The 15,873-nt window shown below is 37.0% G+C and overlaps 1 protein-coding gene across 1 annotated transcript in view; it reads left to right on the top strand.

Moving 5' to 3' along the window:
- Positions 1-15,873, top strand: part of LOC101565073 (ephrin type-A receptor 6) — a 1,186,195-nt gene that overhangs the window by 674,013 nt on the left and 496,309 nt on the right. Inside the window, 1 exon segment of the mRNA XM_012512596.2 lies at positions 701-825. Coding sequence (XP_012368050.1) covers positions 701-825 — 125 coding nt within the window.

The raw sequence follows: 15,873 nt of genomic DNA, 5'->3' as shown, positions 1-15,873 counted from the left end.
TTTGGAAGCTTAACACAAGGTTATTATATGTTTGGTTTGAGTTTCTAAAAAAAGTAATAAAAGAAAGTAAAATGAACATGATTCTGACAATAAACTACTTAAATTAAATATTCAATTTTATTCAAATAACACATATATGACACAGAAGAAATCTCAGTAATGACAAGCAGTAATTTATTGTAAATAATTTTATTAGAATATACTTTTGTAAATCACTAAGATATCTTTGGGAGAAATAAAAGCTTACAAATAATCTTATAATTAAAGGATAGATAAGTTGATAGATAGATAGATAGATAGATAGATAGATAGATAGATAGATAGATAAATAGATAGATCCTCCTTTGGTAAATGTAGATTTAATAAAATATAGAAAGAAAGATATCAAATTTCATATCATAATCAAGATCAAAACAAATTTAAAGCAAAAGATCTTCCTCTAATAAAGAAAAATAGGGTGATTTCTGGCTCATGTACTTGGAATACTTGAGTTTTTCCTATGATTCTCAACAATGCATCTAATTGTATTTTAGTGTCTTTTTTGGACTGAATAGAGCAGGTCGTGAAGCCATTTCATTAATGTGGCAACAGGTGGCGTCCTTTTCAGCAAGAATTTATGTTTTTCTTGAAACAGAAATATGAAAGGGATGCAGAAAATGATTCTTGATGATTAATTCTTAGTTATTTTCTTTGCTTTCAGCACCTTCTCTGATAGGTGTAGTAAGGAAGGACTGGGCATCCCAGAACAGCATTGCCCTCTCATGGCAAGCGCCCGCCTTCTCCAACGGAGCCATTCTGGACTACGAGATCAAGTACTATGAGAAAGTAGGTCTTGCTTAGCTTCTCCTAAGTGTACATGTGTGTGTATGCATATACATGTATGTATATATATATATATATGTGTGTGTGTGTGTGTGCATATATGTGCATATTAAGCATGTCTTATAGTATACTATTTTACCGTAAAATCTACTTTTGTTTGGCTTATCCTAATACTATTTGAATCCTATATTTTAGTTTTATTAAAGTTAAAAATACCAACCATTCATCTCTGTTGCGTCCTCTGGGAAGTTTTACAGCACAGTGCTGTAAGAAATAGAAACTCCTTCACCTTACAGTTCAGCCGCTCTCACATTAATTCTAAAATTCAATTGGCAAGAAATTGTAAAGTTGAATTACACATCATTTGCCAACCAATTTAAAATTATATTCCACTCAAATAGAAAGAACATGTTAAGGGACAACAGAAAATTACTAATGAAGTCAAAATTTTCCTTACACTCATTATCTATTTTATTTTGCAAGAAGCTGGCAAGCCAAGTTTGTATGACAGATCAATAATTTTATTTTCTATTTTGTCATTTTAAATTCTTCTCAGTTGTTGTATTTTCCCAAACTATATATTTCCTTCATGCTAATGTAGCTCTTCTTTGTTTATACTTTTCCCTCCATGCGCCTCACAGTTAAAACATTTGTGGTATAGATACTACAGCAGAGCACAGAGTCAGTTGTGGCATGTCTAACACCGCCTGACAGAGTTCTCTGATACTGCTCCACTACTGCTTCTAGACTATTCACCAAGAGAACATTGAAGAAAAAAAAGTTAATATAAAGATCACATATACAGTCTGCCAAAAAGAAGCATGTACACCTCAGCAGCTCGCCATACCAATAAATGTCTGAAAATTAATAGCCATGAGTTCGAGTGCCTCTTGTAATTGTAGAGGCCAAAGGCAACTTGTATTAACGTTTCAATAAATTTACTATTACACACATTTTTCTTTTCTTAATATGTATGTATTTTTGGCAGACTATTTATACGTGATTTATTGCAATAAGAAAGAATGTCTTTCATTTCTGTGAGATACTTAAAACAAAGACAAAAAAGTTCAATTTTCTCTCTGGAGTTTTGAAATTTGAGTCTGCTGATGTAAATGGACAACAGACACTTTGGCAGGAGAAAATGTACACTCATTGTTAATATGTATTTATGCACAAAAGCCACACAGGGTACGAGCCTCAGGGGCTCAGATGGTGGAGAGGTACACACTCTCCTCTACAAGGGGGGCGTGTACACTAGAGAGCTAGTAAATAATTTTTAGAAATGATTGGCTTGGAAGAGCAGACATCTGTTATTTGAATTTCAGTCTCTTTCCTATGATAATGAATTTAATCTTGCTTGGTTTCTAAATTTTCAGTTAAAAGATGAATGGCAATTGTTGTCATCAGGCAAATCTGGTCTTTCGGTCAATAAGAAACTTTCAGGGAAAGCCCTTCCTGCATAGCTGTTCTTCAGGTGCTCTTGGTTGGAAGTCAAAACAGGAATGTTGTAGGTCATATTTTCTAAAGCCTAATAGAAGCATCTTAAATAAAGGGAGATTTCTCTAAAGAAATATAGGGGAGGAGGAAAAGTGGAAGCTTACTTTTATTGTACTGCTTTGTGAGTAATGTAGGTTGACTAAAGGCAGAGGAAACTCGTTAGCATGACTGTGTTCATCTTGGCACTCTAGTAATTTCAGCATCGTGTAGTCAATAAAAGCTGACACTATCATTAACAGATGTGGATAAATCCAAAGCTTAAGGAAAAATTTACTGAGCTTAAATTAGATTACACAATCTGAACAGTAATGAGACAGCCCAGGCTCACAATCTAGTAGGGCTGGCCTTTAAATTTTATAGCTTGTAAGTATGTACTACGCTGCCATAAGAAAACATATATTTTCTGACTGCTGACTTAAATATATATTTATAAGGACTGGGGAGATAGCTCAGTAGAACAAGTGCTTGCCTGGCAAGTGCAAGGGCCTGAGTTCAACCCCCAGTTCCACAAAGAAAGAAAAAAAATATATATATTCAAAATGCATAGTCACCAAAAAGCAATGCCCACATAGAGACAAGAAACTTTTCAGAATCACATTATTTTTATTTTTAAAAAACATTTTGTGTGCGGCCTGGGATATAGCTCAGTGGCATAAGCGCCTGCCTGGACGCATAAGGTCCTGAGTTTGATCCCAGTACAAAAAAAAAAAAAAAAAAAAAATCTGTGTTGTATTGCATGCACAGAAAATCACTGCTCATTTATAGTTACTTAAACTTCATATATGTGAGAGTGTGGATTACCTGCGCTACTTCCCAGTAAAGATAGGTACAGAGCTTCCATAAGAAGAGAACTGTTTTCATCTAATTAGAATGTAGGAAATTCTATAGTACAATAATTAATATTATATCCATCTTCACATATTGCAATGTCGTGTTTAGGTTTATTATGTACGTTTTATTTTAATGCTCTAATAGATAACATTGTGAACAGATTTATCTCTTAAGGAAATGGCCATGCCCCAGTGACAACAGATTAAACATTTTGTTGCAAGTCAAAGACCCTAATTCGTGTTCTTCCTCTTACTCTCACTGTGCCTTTGGCCAAGGACAAGGCCAACAATCTCCTTGACTGAGACATCACATTTACAAAATGGAAACAAAGCTATAAACTCTCTTGTTGGGTTGTAAAGATTAATTATAAGCAGACCCCAAAATGCAAAACACTAAATCAACATTTTACAAAATTATTTAAATAAACAGGAAAAGATTTTTATATAAATCAGAAAACAATAATATGGGAATTATGACAACTATTTAGTTATATTTACAACATAATTTTCTTTTCATGTATGAATATATAAATGTGTGGACAACTAGCCAAAGGTAATGCAATAGTAAAACGTGTCAGAGAGAACATAAAAGAATTGGGACTATTTAAATTTTTGCCATGACTTTAGATTCTAAGTATACACGTTCTGTGTCTCCATCCATAATATGATTGCTCCTTCTGAGAAGATAATTAGGGCGGCTTACAATAGAACTCAGTTAAAAGTCCAATTTTTTTATTGCTAGAAATCTAATTATTATTTTATAGTAAGAAAAACAAGATGGTGAAGTATACAATTATCTATGCATACTTATATACATATACTTAATATCATTTAAATAAAAATAACTCCTCATAAACACATATTCATATGCAATTATATGAGTAATAGACATTTAGCATGTAATAGAATGCACACCAATCTGTTCCTAGTGTTACTTATCTGAGCTAGGGCACCAGAGACACTCAGGCAGAAACAGAGGGAGGTAGCAAATATGGGTGGATGGAATGATGGATGGATCCTAAGTAGCCTTAGGATTTGTCCTTAGTAATTATCTACTCAAAAGCTGATCCTGATAGGGCTAGCCAGGTAGTTCAGTGGACTAACATGCCTGCTTAGGCAGATGCAGGGACAAGGTTTAGATCCCCAGGGTGCCTTGCCCCTGGGGCTTGTGAGCAGGTGACTCAGACTGGGCATGGTGGCGCACACCTGTAATCCCAGTGCTTGGGAGGCTGAAAACAAGAGGATCACTATGAGTCTGATCTGTGCAATGAAACACTATACTAAATACATTTTAAAAAACAGAAAAAGCTGACGCCCAAGATGAAGATTTGTGTGCAAAGGATTAATTACAAAGATTTCCAGGAAAATTGGTAAGAGAATGCCAGAAGCAGGACTATGAAGGAAGATGCCAATCAAACACAATATGACTGAGGGAAGATCTGGAGTCTAAATTATATTCCAAGGATCATCCCGTAGAGACACAGAACATAAGCTCCCTAGGCCGAGGACATAGCTAAGCGGCGTAAGCGTCTGTCCGGCAAGCTCAAGGTTCTGAGTTTGATGCCCAATACAAAAGAAAAACAAAGCACACATGGGCTCCCTGACATAGCAATGTGACAAAATGTAGGCATGTCTACTTCTAAGAGTGACCCAAATTTACAGTCTAGGGAGAGGACTTTGATGCAAGCTTTTAAAATAAAAACACAAAACCTATGAAATGAGAACAGGAAAGGCAGAGATGGCCTCAGGATGTCTGCCAGAATACCAGTTATTGACAATAGCACCCATCTAAACACTTAGAGAGCCAGAGGAAAGCTGATCCTTGACTCACAGCAATCTTCCTGTTTGCTTAAATCTTCCACATGGATGCGATAACATTTGCTCTCCCTTGCATTTTCTTCTAATCAAAGTTACTCTGTATTGATACGCAAATTTGATTTATGAAAGATTAGTAGTCTTACCGTTTCCTTAAAAATTAGTGTTATTTTATTAATTTCTTGTTTTAAGTACATATGCATAAATTAGGAAAGAATTTATTGGCTTAGAATGTAAAGTGCCTACAAATATCTGAGGACCAGCAAAGTACTATTGTGATGGAACCTTTTCTGGGAGAATGCAATATATATCTCTCTATATATTTTATATATATATATATATATATATATATATATATGGCATTCTTTTTTTAAGTACCACTGTCACTGTTACATGATTTGGATTTGGTGCACATAGTAAATGTTCTTAGTCCTGTTTTATCATTTAAAAATAAGAGTCTAGAAAGATATTTTTTTATAAGTCTAGGTATATTCATGGCATAGTTATAGGCATATTGATGTCTGTATTGTTATATAGGTATTTATCTCATCCCTTATATAGTTACAAATTTTCATTTACGTTTATTGTAATGAAACACACACACACTTTTTAATATCTTTCACCACAGGGAGTGGTAATCCTCATCTCATAACTGTAAGAATTGAGACCCTGGTATCATTGTCTTCTGGGGGGTTCTGTGTGCACCTATATATGTTAAGGATGATGTACAGAAAGACAGATACTGCTTCATTGGTTGGAGTCAGTTAGGTATTCGCTATTTGATTATTATGCTCCCTCTCTTCCTGTGAGCAGCCTGAGTTGACCTGTGAAAATGGTTCACTACTTTCTCGACTCAGAAAACTCTACAAAATCATGCAAATCAAGAGGCTCAAATCTTTATGTTCACTTTAAGAGCACGCCTGGAACTTCCCAGACCATCAAGGTCATGCGTATCCGAAAGGCCACCAAGTATCTGAAGGATGTCACATTAAAGAAGCAATGTGTACCATTCTGGCGTTACAATGGTGGAGTTGGGAGGTGCACCCAGGCCAAACAGTGGGGCTGGGCGCAGGGTCGGTGGCCTGAAAAGAGTGCAGAATTTTTGATGCACATGCCGAAAACTGCGGAGACTATGCTGAAGTTAAGAGTTTAGAAGTAGATCCTCTGGTTATTGAACACATCCAGGTGAACACAGCACCAAGATGCTCCGCCGTACTTACAGAGCTCAGGGCCAGGTTACCCCATCCACGAGCTCCCCGCCACACTGAGATGATCCTCACTGAAAAGGAACAGATTGTTCCTAAACCAGCGGAGGAAGCTGCACAGAAGAAAAGATACCCCAGAAGAAACTAAAGAAACAAAAACTTATGGCATGGGAATAAATTAAGTACAAAATAAATGGAAATAAAATTTTAAAAAATAGTAATTATTATGCTCCCCGGTATTTAATTTTATTTTGCCTTATTTAATACAGCTTGAATACAAAGAGTAACATTAGCATGATTAAAGATGTCAAATGTAAATGATGAAACCATTATATTTTCTTACTTATTTACTAAAAATGCTTTCTGCAAAATCAGAGCCTCGTATTAGAAAAAGAAAACTAAGTCATAATATATTTGCAACTTCTCAGTCTTCAAAATAGATTTTGAAAAAACAAATGCAAAGATCAAAAAGTCCATTCAATATCAAGCATCTTCTTTATCTTAATTTGTTTTATACTACTATAACAGTATACCCAAGACTGGGAATGTGTAAATAAGAGAAATTTATTTCTCATAATTCCAGAGTGCAGGAAGTCCAAGGTGAAGACCTCAGAATTTGAGGAGCAATGACTTATGAGGGACGCAGTGAGACTCAAGGCCTGAAGGGTCCCTTGGGCTGCTTTCTGACCTCTTTCCACTGGTCTTCGGCACCGTGGGCCTGCAGTGGAGGCAGCAGCTCTAGTAACCCCCTAGGTGCCTTTGGGGTAAATATGTTATTGTCCTGATGAAAAAGTCCTAGCTTTATTCTGTCCACACCGATCTTCTGATGAAGAAGTGAGGGTAGCTTGGTCACAACCTGGCGGTTTTCTCCTGAAAAGAACTTCTTTGTCATTTTATAACACATAACGAGGTTCAGAATCCTTCAAATCCATCAGTTCATTTTCCCTTATGTAAATTCTATCTTTCTTTTTTATTACAATATATTTTATTTTGAAGAGTGAAAACAAACAAGAACAAAAATAAGAAACAAAGACAGAAACAGGGTAACATACATCAAGTGAAATACTCTTCTCCAAAGAAAGAAGGCTGAAAGGGCAAGGAAAGGGCAAAAAGTAGCTGGTCGCCTCCTTTTCTAAATCACCAAGTCCAACCTGCAGTGTAGCCCTCGTAGCCTAATGACCTACAAGAGTTCCATCGTGTACTGCTGTCACAGCGGCAATTAAGCTTCGGGATGAGTTTGGGAAGGATACACATTCAAGCCTTAACACCCTTTACCTCTAGGCTTCCCTTTTTTATCTTTTTTGTTCACATTATTAATTTTCCTTCCTTTCCCTATTTTACCTTCTTATGCTTGGTATGAGGTCAAAGCATCCTTCCTGGCTCATAGAAAGCTGTCCTTACTGTGTCTTTGTAGTAGGGGGGATGAGAACTTTCTGGGGTCTCCTTTATGAAGGTACTAATCTTATTCATAAGAGATCCACCAGAGCATATAACCCCTGAAAAGTTTCAAATGCTACTGCCATCTGCTTGGAGGCATGTATTATTTCCATATATGAAGTTTAGAATGATGCAAGCGTTTAAGCTATACCAACTATTGAATCAAAATTAGTCTGGATTAAGCAGGATTAGGTGGCTCCTCTCTGCAATCATAGGTACTTGGAAGGTTAAAGCAGGAAGACCGTATGTTAGAGATCATCCTGGACAACTCAGTGAGATCCTGTCTCAGAATAAAACATGAAAAGAATTTAGTGGCTAGCTTGTGTAAGGCCCAGGATTCAAGCCTATCACTGAAAAAACAAAGAAAAGAAAAAAGAAAACGAGCCTTGACTTACGTATGTATTAGAATTCTCTACTAATTTGTAAATTCCTTTCAACCACATTCTAGCTGCATCAATAAGGTGCTCCCTCTTTAAAACTTGTTTTTAAGAAATGAAGAAGTCACCCAGCCTCTGTTAAATTACCTCTAGAGATTAAAATATAAATAAATAAAATGAAGGAAAGAAAGCCTGTATGATTTTCTGTTTCTGTGTATTCATGAGGTAATCTAATATACAAAAACCCACAGGCTGGGAGAACATTCTGTTACTAATGCATGTAAGCCCACGAGAGCAAGGGGCTTCTTTCATCTGTGCCATCCTCAACACTCGGAGTCGCACACAGCTAATAATTAATAGACAGCAACTATTGACCAGTTAAATGCCAGGGACTATACTCTTGCATGTTTTGTATGGATTAAATTATAACTCAATCATCCATACCATTTGAAGTAAATACGATTACTGCCCCTCTTCTAGGACGACGACACTAAGACACAAGAGATTCCAGTGTCACTAAAACGACACCAGCTGGAAGGTGGTGTTAAACCTGGCTGGGGTACCTTATATCCCAATGGCTTTCTCCAAAATCCGTGCTTTCTGCTGCTGCTGACTTCGTAGTTTCCCTGAGGCAGAACACTTCATTGCTCTCTTGACGTGCTTTGCTTCTGTGAACCGGCAGCGTGAAAGCCTACCCGTCTCACCAGGGTGTTGTTCAGCTCCACTAATTGCCAACCAGAAGCTCATTTGTAAACATGAATCCCCACAACAGTTATTATTCTTTCATTCCATATTTAAAGACTCTGTGGCTGGTATGGTGTTTCCTTAAAGTACTGTGGTTTTTTTGTTTTAATTTTTACCATCATCAGCAGGCTTTAGATTTTTTTTAAAAAAAGAAAACTTATCGTAAGAAAGGAAACATTTGTCACATCCAGATGGTCAATAATTATCCACATAAAATACTGAGCTAATGTAACTTGTTGTTGCTTCAATTACTTATGGGTTGTAGAAATAGCTATGAGTTTTAACTAAAAACATATAATTTAATGACATTAAAATCAGTTTATTACTAAAAGGTGCAGAGAGTTGTGGAAAGGTTTTCTTTATGGGAAACATTTTTTATCACCAATCAGGGATGATTTAAAACAGGTTCTTTGGAGAGAGTGAATTCTTGGTGTCCTTTTAAAAGTCACACACTCACACAGCATTTGCTGAAAATTTACTAAAATGAAAATCAGCTATTTACATTTTGGAGACAGTTATTAATATTTTTGTTACAGTTTTGAGTACAGCATATTAAAATGTAATTTGCACTGTTTCAATATGTAACATGAAGGGTTATAATAACTATATAATGGGCTTTGGCACTGTTAGTAGCTTTCCTTTGGAATGTGAAGGTCTTGTTGAGGGTTTTGATTTAGAATGTTTCGGTGTCGTTGAGAAGCCTTGCTTACATTTTATGGTGTGGACATTGGAAATGGGAAAATGATATTATATATTATGTATTTATAAATATATTTATATACAGCATATATAAATATATAAAACATACTCTTCTTTATTGTACTTACCATCCCCATAGACTTTGAAAAGAACTGCTATGGCTGAAAGGTTTTCAAGTCCTACTCAAAACTCCCATTTATGACAGTATTCATAATTAGCCTGAAATGCATTCTATAATAATTTCTTCTGAGTTGTTGGAGTTTTCTAAGACTTTCTGCACGTGCAGCAGGTTACATGTCTGAAGTGACGTGAAGCCACCGCTTTTAGGAAGTCTTGGGCCCTGGGCCACCCCGAGTCCTCCGCAACTCCTCCTGCTTGTCTCTGCCATTATCATAAAGCAGCGCTGGAATAGCATCACCATTCTCCGCTGTGGCCCTGAAGCTGTAAAGTTCAGCCGAGTTCACCGGTAGCAGCAATTGTTGTAGCTTTAGAAAATAAAAGCAGGGTACAGCCACATGCTCAGTACTAGAAAACCTGTGCAGTATGTTCCTAGCGATGGCTGTGCTTGCCGCAAAGTGCCTCAACTACCTCTAAACACTGTCAGTGTCCTGCATGCAGATGGAAAGGGTGCAACTGTGTCCTCAAGTCCAGGCTTTAACTGGAGTATTTGGCAGAGTTGCCCTCTATCTGCCAGTTCAAAAGTTCAATTCATTTTCACATAGAATATATACATTAAAATTTTTCAATCTGTTAAACAGCCTTACTCTGGTTCAGCCTCTTCAGATATTCTTGTGCAGCAGTGGCTCTGTGTATAAGTGCTATGCACTGAGCGCATGCACACACACACACACACACACACACACACACACACACACACACACGTGTACAGGGTAATGCCTCATACCAATCAGATGTCCATTTGTTAGTTTGTTAGCAACACTTTATCTCTTAGTATTATAAATTCCACTTAAAACTGATTAAAGTCTCATTCTTTTAAGAAACAAAAGTCACATGCTGCTTGCTATGGTTGGGGTCTAGAAGTCCCCTAAAGCCTCATCTGGTTAGAGGTGAGGCTTGCGCAGCAGCGGGCGAATCTGGAGTGTGTGACTGCTTCACAGTACAGCGATGGGATCAAGGGTGCTGCCTCAAGTGTGGAGATCACTAACTATGCACACTGACTAGTTTGGCAGTCCCCTAATCCTGGTAGACTGAAAACAATCAAAAGGACAGAGAGGGGCTTGTGTCTCCCTCCTTTTGCTGTCTTCTGCCTGCCATGAGCTGTTTCTTTTCTATGAAGCTACTCTCTTTGGAGCCATCTAGTTATGGAATGAAACCTCTACACACTGTGAGCTGAGATGAGCCTTTCCTCCCTTAATTTGAGGGTGTTGGGTATTTTTTCTTAGCAATTAAAAAGGTAACTAAGACACTGTTCAATATAACTTTGCACCAATGTCCGTTTCTTCTTTTATTCTCTTCTTATTCTACTTTCTCAATTAGTTTTCCAAGGATGACATTTCAATAAATTTGTATAAAAATAGAATAATTATTATAGCAAGAATCAAGAATGAAAAACATCCTTCCTCCTTATGGTAAATACAAATTTCTTTGATAGCTATTTCTTTCCTTCTCCAGAGAAAAGAAGAGACTTTTGCAAGAGTGCCACTCTTACCTCCCTTTATTATGTAAGCCCAGAAACACCTCACCTTTGTCTTCTGCCTTCTTTTTCTTTCCAGGCAGGCACCTATTCCCCTGAGCTATCTCCCCGCCCCTATTCTCTGTCTTCTTTGCCCCTGCAATGGTGATGCTGAGCTCTGAGAGCTTTCAGTGGCACCCGGCAACCCCTGCTGTTGCACTGCCGTAAGACTATTCAACACCTATGTTTTGTGAAGGAAACATTAACTTACCTGGAACCTAAATACAGTTCATATGCAAGAATCTAAGGACACTCTGATAGGTTACCTAACTTGTATGAGTATCTTTCAGGTGCAGATTATGAGTCATTTAATCAGACGAGTAAGTAAAACCAGGATTAGGGTGAAATTTTTCAACTCTATATAATTATCCATGGAACACATAAAGTTGTATGTTCTCTAGGAATTCCACCGCGCCAGTGATTCACTTCATGAAGTGTGGATAAAGGGAAAATTAATTACAATATAAACTAGTGCACTGCTATCTTTATAACTAGCCTGTGCCTCTATAGATACTGCATAACTTACTTACCAAAACTAAGAAGTTTAATCTTAACTAAAAAGTTTAAGCAAAACACAGTAAATAAAGGACTAAGTTTTACATATAATTCAGTGTTTGCAAGAGAACCAGCAAATTCTCAAGCTTCTATGCCAGGCTTTTATGGGGTTATTCCATAATCCTTAGTTGTTGCATTGTCCACTGCAGAGAAATTGGCTATGAACATTTTGGTAGTAATCAAAACATCACCTGAAAGAAAACTGACACACAGAGAAATTAGTGATATAAACACTATGAAAGTTTCCTCTGTACATTTTCATGTTATGCAGCGAAGCTCACACCCCTTGTGGAAGCCTGTGTGGTTTGTGAGCCCAGGGACCCCAAGGTTCCTGGAGCAGAGATTCCCATGGTAGCAAGGCCAAGACTTGGGCCAACACAGCGCCAGCAACATTCCTGTATCTACGCAGAGACATGCCAAAGCAGCAAGAAACTAAACAATGTTTACCCATTGCGCCAAGCATAGAACCTACACATACATGAATGTTACAAATGTCTGTAATTTTTCCAGTTTAGAGGGTCTTCTTTATAAAATTATATAGGAATACCTTGGTTCATGCGTGCTTCTGTTCACAAACAATTCAGTTTACAAAGAGAAACATTTAGCAAATTTTGCTTCTGTTTGTGAACTCTGCATGGAGTGAAGAACAAGACCAAGGCCATCTTCACCACATGCATATGAACAGGCTAGAGCCCCCAGAATGGTGGAGCAGATCAAGCTCATGAACCCCCGTACTCCTGGAGTATGTTTGTTCTGTTTGAAGAACTGACGTGCTTAAAATTATAGAAGTTGAGTTTTAACATGGCAAAGATATGTTTAATCCAAGCAAGGGGGGGAAAAGCCAGTAAAACTAAGGTTTCTCAGGCAAAAGACAGGTTAATATTAGAAAATTTAATTAATTCATGTTTTAATGATATGAGCCTTCAGATATAAAGATTAACAGACAGAAAGAGATCTGAGCATTTTTATGATTAGGTTTAATGAAGAATGAATAGTCACAGAGAAATATGATTGGACAAACCTAATAAAGTGGGGTGAGCTGTGGTAGAATCTGTTTGTTCAGGCTGATCACTGTCTCTCTCTGTGTCACCTCGGAGACAGGGATTTTCCTGGGTAAAACTACACCACCTCCTCAAAGAGGGTCTCATGACATGCTTCAGGAGAGATGTGCAGGTAGAGATGAGAAAGCAACCTTTCTGCTTCTATTGTTTCCTCAGTCGTCATATTTGAAATAGCAAAGACTAATCCAAACCATAGGCTCAAGTTATACATTACAACAGGAGGCTATAAATGTAATGAGTACCAAAAGCTTATGTTCTGTTTTCTAAGGGAAGCATAATCAGGCTGGAGGGACAGCTCAGTGGACTAAAGTGCTTGCTTAGGAAAGCTTAGGCAAGTGCAGAGACTTGGGTTTGATCCCTGGAAGCACATGCCACACCAGCCCCGCCCCCAAAGTAGGCTGAGCGGGCCACACACACAAAAGAGTATAACCACATCTTGCCCACTGTTACTTGGAGGGCCTCACATTCTGTTGCTGGCATGTATTTACTGGAGTTGGAGTTTCTGTCTACAACAGGACAAGGCTATACATTAATATACTTCTTCTAACTACCTGTATTTCAATCTGCCTTAAATTCTGTATTTTAATTCACTTTCACATATTAAAACTATAATCAGTTTCTTCTGTGTCGCTGCATTTCTTAAATTGTTTCCTCATCAGTTTCCTGAATTCTGTGAGACATTATTTTTAATTAAGTTGGGACAGATATGCTACATTGCTTTCCAGTTCTGAAACTAGTTATATGCAGAACCTTTTCATCTTTATTCTGCATTGCTTTGCTATAGGAAACAAGAGCAAAGAATGAAAGATTTAATATTTTAATAAAAATATGAAAAACACTATAGAGGGAAATTTTTAAATTACAAATAAACAAAGATGAAAGAAATTTGGGGATCCATATTAAAATTTTACTACCAAGTTTTACGTTTTTAAGAAAAGATAAAAACATAAAACTGTTTTAAAATGAGAAATTGTGTAAATTTGTAGCTCATTTGGAGGAATTCTTATTCTTTGGACTGAAGAAAGTTATCCAAAGTGGCAAGCAGGAATAGAGATTATATTGCCTATGATAGTAAATTATCGGAGAATAACAATGTCCTCTGAAATGGTAACCATGGTCAGAATACAGAAATAGTTCAATCCACAAGGTATGGTACTGTACACCTTTAATCCCAGCACTCAGGAAATGAGGCAGAAGGATCACCATGAGTTTGAGCTACAAAAACGAGCTCAAGGCCCGCCTGCACTATTTAGTAAGACTTTGTCTCAAAAAAAAAAAAAATCAACAGTAACAGCAACAATAAAAAAAAAAAATTCTCAAGCTGAAGTATATGGGTTAATAAACATCAAGAATCATTTTGGGCTTAAACTATAAAAAATTAACACTTTTCTATTATAGTTTTACTCTTCCACAAATTCTAAGTAACAAAGACACATTTAAATTTACTTGAAGGATTTGATCTACTTTGGTTGTCAAAACCTCTCCCAGGCATTGTCATAAATTAAAATTATAGCTAATGTACAATGGAAAATATGAATATAATGCTGTGGTTTGTAACGCAGGTAATTTGAAAGCCAAACATATAACACAAGAATTTAATTTTCTGTCCTAAAATGAATAAAACATAAAAGTTACTGTGTAATACCTATTGGTAAACCTTCTAATGCATACAGTAGATGTTTCAGTATAAAATTCAAGGTAAGAGCTGAAAATACCTTATCTAACATAAGGAGGTTTTCTCTTATTTACTGGCCTAAATAGTGTTGGCAAAGCCATTGTCTGGAAAGAGGAAAGGAAGATTTACTCATTTCACTTTTAGTTAAAAGCTATAGATTTGAGAACTTAGGAGTATTCTGTGTGGATCATACTCTGGAGAGCTGCATCCCTTGGCCCACTCATAGGCATGGAGCTTGTACTAGCACCTGGTCCAACTTTTTAAGAACCATGGAGGACTCTGGGCAGCCTGTGGAATTCTGGTGATTCCAGCCCACACTTACCCCCTATGCTGAAGTTTTGTTGAGAATCAGTGAGTCATCCTCACTAGTAGTGAGAGACTTGGTGAGTGATACCCTGCTCCCCAGTGTAGCAGGTAACTTACTGACCCACAACCCACTGCTCCCTCACCACTACTAAGTCTGAGTGGTTATTAGGAGCTTCAAAAATGCCAAAATTCAGGAGGCAAAGGCAATCTCAATCTGCCTACCCACTCAGAGAACATGCAGGAGACAGGATTTAAAAGAACCTGGAAGTCACACACCTGAAAACTCTGACATGATAACAACTGAAGTACAGAAACAAGTCCATCAGGAAATAGAAGAAATAAGATCAGAAATAACCTCACAGGTTGAAAAACAAATGACAACAATTGTGAAAGAATTGCTCAGCACTGCTGACAATGACATAGATAAAACCAAAACAAAAAGATAAAACTAGTGGAGAATAGAACAATGATGGGAATGCTGAAAGAAGAAAACAGGAAAGAATTAGAATGCTTGAAACAGAGTCAACCAGATATCCAGGAAATTAAGAATTCCATTGAAATCTGGCAAAACCACTTGAATGAAACTGATGATAGACTTTCAAACCTCAAAGACAGTGGTGCAGCTAACGAATGTGAAAGGAAAGATACCTTAAAACTAACAAGGAACCAGGAAATAACAATTCAACACCTACAAGATGATGCAAAGAAACATAATATAAGAAAAATAAGTGTCAATGAAACAGTAGCCGACAATACAAATGACATAAAAAGACTATTTGTAGAAGTACTAGCAGAAAATTTTACAAACACGAGAAAAGAATGTGCCATACAGTTATGTGAGGCATATAGAACTCCAAATAGCCATAATCAAATTAGATCCCTACCTAAACACATAATAACCAAGCTTTCAGGAATACAGCTAAATAATAGAATATTCTTTTAGAAGAAACAGAACACCTATAATGAAAAGCCCATTAGAATCATGGCAGATTTCTCAGCACAAACCATCAAATCAAGAACAGTGTGGAAGGGGCTGGGGAGATGGTTCAGTGGAATAAGCGCTTCCCTAGCAATCACAAGGGCCTGAGTTCAATCCCTGGTTCTGCAAAAAAAAAAAAAAAAAAAGAAGAGTGTGGAGTGAAGTATTGCAGGTCCTG

Source organism: Octodon degus, unplaced genomic scaffold (genome assembly GCF_000260255.1).
Source record: "Octodon degus isolate 3935 unplaced genomic scaffold, OctDeg1.0 scaffold00237, whole genome shotgun sequence".
In the NCBI taxonomy this organism is placed as follows: domain Eukaryota; kingdom Metazoa; phylum Chordata; class Mammalia; order Rodentia; family Octodontidae; genus Octodon; species Octodon degus.
Note: the sequence above shows the minus strand (reverse complement) of the source record. Positions and strands in the feature narration are given on the sequence as shown.